At 53.8% G+C, this 4823-nt stretch overlaps 1 protein-coding gene across 1 annotated transcript in view; it reads left to right on the top strand.

The window, feature by feature from the left end:
* The window catches only part of LOC109308290 (transferrin receptor protein 1-like), a 19234-nt gene extending 18256 nt beyond the window's left edge, over window positions 1–978 (top strand). Inside the window, exon 10 of the mRNA XM_019532536.1 lies at window positions 3–978. Coding sequence (XP_019388081.1) covers window positions 3–224 — 222 coding nt within the window. The 3' untranslated portion in view covers window positions 225–978. The remainder of the gene's footprint in view (window positions 1–2) is intronic.
* Window positions 979–4823: the final 3845 nt, after the last annotated feature.

The raw sequence follows: 4823 nt of genomic DNA, 5'->3' as shown, positions 1-4823 counted from the left end.
CCCCCTTCATCTCGCCGAGGGACAAGCCGCTGCGGCACATCTTCTTTGGCTCCGGCCCCTACACCCTGCAGGCCCTGCTGGACCACCTGAGCCTCCTGAAGACCAACAAAAGTGCCTTTGACCTGGACCTGTTCAGGAACCAGCTGGCCATGGCAACGTGGACGATTAAGGAGGCTGGCAATGCCTTGTCCGGTGACGTTTGGGACACGGACAATGAGCTCTGAGCGCGTGGAGCTGAGGTGCAGAAGCCAGGCAGCCCCCTCCCTTGAAGCAGCACTGAAATACCTACCCTAAATCTCGGAGGGGGTGGTGGGGGGAACACTAAATTTGACCCAAGTTGCCTTTTCAATTTCTGTCTCATCCTGACAAATCCCCAAGAGGCAGCGCTCAAGCGGCAATTAGCGCATCCCCCATCCAATTTGGTCTTCCCTTGAACAAACACGGCTCCCCCTGGTTCTAGCCCACTTAAACATGCCGCTCAGTGCTGCCTCACCTCACACTTGAGGTCAGATGGCTCTGGCTGCTGGTCGAGCACGGCTTACACTGAATTCCCATCTGAAACAAAGCAGGTGCCTCTTCAGGGGATGTACCTGGGTCTGCCTGACTCCTGAATGTTGGCCTCCACCTTGGAGAAACAGGCAGTGCGTGTCATAATTTGAGGTACCCTGAGCACTTCCAGGTCCCCTGCTCCTAGGAGCGGGGGGCCTGGAGGGGAAACAAAATGACTTGGCTCCATTGCAGGCTCACACTGCGGTAGCCCTTGACTGGCTGTCGGCAGGCTCTGAAGTGCCCAGCTATCCTGACTCTCTGGGTGACTGGGGAGAAACACCTTGGCTGCCCCGAGAAGACAAGACTCAAGACCATGTTCCTCTTCCCAAAGCTCTGGGTCCCAAGGGGAAGATGAGCCAAAGATTTATCTTATGCCCCTTACATGTTCCCTCTTGGTCTTCTGAATAAAAATAAAAGGTCCCCTAGTAACCAGAGCTTGGGATGGCTACAAAGGACACTTCAGACCCTGTTGCTTTTGAGGCCTCTCTTAAAACCCAGAATGTCTTGCTAGCCAAATCATTGGCCAAAATGTTGGGAAAACTCTCAGGAGGGCACTCGTTTGGCACTGAGATATTTATTTGTGTTTTTATTTATTTATCAGTGACAGAGTTCACTATAAATGGGGTTTGATTGGTTTTTTTTATAGAAGATAATTATCGGAAGCAGTGCCTTCCATAATTATGACAGTTATACTGTCGTTTTTGAATAAAGCAGCATCTGCTATTAAATCGAACATAGTACTGGAATTTTGCAGTCAGACTCTCAACAACAAAGCATCTGGCGGAAAGCTAATTGACAAACCGGCTTTCTGTGCCCAAAGGAACATGCTATAATGCACCTGGAAGCAGTCCTAAGACTTGAGCATCATCCACGGGTCCAGATGCTTTGGGTCTTCAGTGACCCCTTGAAATGCATGATGCAGACTAAAATGGGACAAGGAATCAGGCTCATCTGCTAGGAGGCCTAGTTGGAGCGCTCTCTTTGCTTCTGCTGACTGCTGTGACGTACAACACATGCAGCTTGTTAAATTGACCATAGCAGGCAGAGCTTGGCAGACGATGCTCCTTCCATTAAAGGCATTAAATGCATCTTTCCAAATTCCTCTGGAGCTCTGATGGAGACAAATCCAGACTCGGACTGCAAGGTCAGGCTGTTCTTAAGCGGCTTCATTGCAAAAATTCCAGTACGTAATGTCTCGGGAGAACCTAACTGACATTATCGGGAGCAGTGTCTTCCATAATGGATAAAGAACAAGGTAGTTTTTGCCTACCACGGTGTTATATCGGAGGCAGTGATCTCCATATGTTGCACTAAGGGTGTATGTCATTATCGGGGACAGTGTTTCCCATAATTGTTCTCTGCTTCTCATGCAGTGACATCTACCAAGCTTGATGATTAGTATCTAACAGGTATCAATTCCCTGCAATCATTGTCTTTCGCTCTCCTTGTGGTGGTGCAGATATTAAATTCGACCCACTCTGTTGTAGGCTTAGCTGTTCCCCGTAGTTGTGCTGTCTTGAAGTGATTCCCTCTAGGTGGTCGCATGGCTAGGGTTTAAATGTTTTTAGAGTTGTTACGGCTTTTTTTTCCTTTAGGGTTGTATGATTTAGTGAACTGTCTTGCAATAAATGTGCTTAGTTGGGTGTGGGAAGTAGTGGCGGCTTTGCTGTTGGAAGGGCTCTGCAGAAATAGGTGCTGCTGAAATTTAAAGCCTAATGGGTAATCTCAGGAAGCAGGTTGCTTTGTGAAATGGAGCGTCCCAGTTCTCTTCCCTGGGAAAAATTGACATGACGGGAAGGTCTGGGGTTTCTAACCCATATGTCTGTATATATTAGTACCTTCCTGGCCCATCAGACCAGCTTACAGCCAGGAACGCGCCCTGTCAAGAGGTCTGCCTCTGTCTAAGACAAGGTGGTGGTTGAATCAGTTCTTTTTGTGACTACTTGTGAAGCTGCAGATCTTGGCCAGGTCTGGTCTCGGGGAGCCAGCATAAGGAATGGCAGAAAGAAAACTTCTCGTCATTGGAGGGCAAAACCCACGAAGCCCCCATAAGTGTAGCTGAAAGGGGCTCGGGGGTGTTGATTCTAGCTGTGTTGGTCTAAGGACATAGGCAGGCAAGGTTATTTGGGTAAATGTGGTCTCTCTATTAAATGCGAAACCCAAATAACCTTGTTTGCTGAAAGGGGTGGGAACTCCTGGCCACTGTGGAAGGCACATGCATTTGTCTGGGTCCTCCACTGCATGGTGACCACGTTAGCCTTGATGCATGTAACCGCCTGGTTTGCCGCTGCTTTCCAGTGGTGCCCTCCGCTCCCAGTCACACTTAGCAGGCGTGAATGCTGTCCTGTGGGCAAGGCCCCGCCGTAACACTTGCATGCGTTTCCTTGGTGTCAAAACTTTGTGTGTTCATTACGCTTTGTAACGGGCAGGGATGAAGTGGAGGCTGCTTGTCTTCAGCAGGCCTTCCTCCCCGGTGCTGAGACTCGGCATGGGGTACTTAGCTGCTGTCTGTTCAATAAACATCACGTGTGAACGCTTCCACCTGGTGCCGTGTCTCTGTCCTTGAGAACAGCCTCAGCCCTCTGAAAATGGCCCCTCCTTGGAGAAGACCTCCTTGCGGTCCTTCCCATGCAGCTGCCCCCCCTTGCTGGAGTAGGTCTCCCAGCTCAGTGAATCCTACACTCGAGCTGTTTTTCTGCTCCATGGGCTATATAACAACGGTACCAGTGTCCCAGTGGATAGACCCGAGGCTGCTTGGTCCCAAGTTGGCCAGCGAGCAGCTAATGCAGCCAGCCTGGGCGAAAGGCGAAAAACAGCTCTCTCTGCAATTGCACTGCCAGCCTCTGCAGCCCTGTCTGGGGCTGGCTCGGCTGCAGGCGAGGTGATGAACGTGCAGCTGCAGGCGCCTGCCTGTCACGGATGCACTGAGGCAGGAACACGCTGGGAGCCAAACAGCCTTCCTCATTGCCACAGCCCCAGAGGGTGGGAAGCCGCACGGCAGTGTGAATCTTGGCCTTGCGGCAGCTTAACAAAACTGCACTGCAGCCTACCACAGTCGTTAGCATTGCACTAGCCCCTGCAACCATGGTGCAGGGCAGGGGAGAGCATCCCCACAGCCTGTTGTGCCAGGTGCTGTACCTAAGCGTGGTACGGATCTTCTCCAAGGAGCCAGTACCTGACAGGGCCTAGAGGATGGCAGAGGAGCTGTAGGGGAGGTATTAGGGCGGATTGTCTGCCTGGGAGGGTGGGGACGCCCTGGGGTGGATTAGCTGCAGCCTGCGAGAGCTGGGATGTGCAGGTGAACGTTTGCGTGGGCTGACGCGCCAGGGCTGGGCCTGCTGCTCCTCTGCAAGGGGAGGCCGGACGCAGCAAGGAGGACCCAGGCACGCCGGCTGTGGGTAAGACGGGGGTCACTGACTGGGTCAGACCACAGGCTGGTGTGTCACATGGGGGTCTCAAAGGGAGAGACCAGGGTTTCCTTCTTATTCCGCTCCCACTTGCAGCTTCCAGCATTTAAGGTCGGGGATGTCCTCAGTCAGAGGCTGTGCCCCTCATTCCCCTGCTCAATAGCTCCTAATGCCCCTTTCCTCCAAGCACATGTCCAACCCCTCAGTGAATCTGGCTGAACTCTCAGCTTCCACCACAGCTGGTGGCTGCAAGTCCCACCCTTTAATGCCACACTGGGTGTTTGCTGTACACTGACGGCCCGCTGTGACCCCTCACCCTTGCACCGCGAGAGTCGATGATCCCGACACACCTTGCCTTCACCACTGAGTATGTTGCAGGCCCTTCTCAAGCCCCCGATTGAGCATCTCTCCTCTCAGTGGAGCAGGCCTTGGCCTCATTGGTGTCTTCCTCCATCCCCCTTGTCCTCCTTGTTTCCTTAGCTGGGGGGGGGGTGTCTGACCCAGAGCCCAGCTCAGCCCTTTGCCCACCTCGCCACCCCGTGCTGTTAGCAGCAATTCACGTGCCCTCCTTTAGGTCCCATAGCAGTGAGAACAGGGCCCCTGGCGCCTGCCCCGAGGTCAAGGTGAAGGCATCATCTCGGGGTCTTGATGGCTGGCTGCACCCACGCAAGAGGCTCAACACCAGTGCCCCAAGGCCTGGGGCGTGGACCTGCCCTGGGGGCTGCTCCCTCCTAGGGTGCAAGCTAGGCCTGGCATCTAACCCGCGTTAGCGGACACACGTGCGCCGCGCCGCGCGTTCCAAGCCGCCCCCGACCCCGGCCGGGAGGGCGCCTGGCCCTTTAAGAGCGGGTCGGGCCGCACTGCGCC

Source organism: Crocodylus porosus, unplaced genomic scaffold (genome assembly GCF_001723895.1).
Source record: "Crocodylus porosus isolate Cpor-Errol unplaced genomic scaffold, CroPor_comp1, whole genome shotgun sequence".
Classification (NCBI taxonomy): domain Eukaryota; kingdom Metazoa; phylum Chordata; order Crocodylia; family Crocodylidae; genus Crocodylus; species Crocodylus porosus.
The sequence above is the reverse complement of the archived record's forward strand: the minus strand, read 5'-3'. Positions and strand labels throughout refer to the sequence as shown.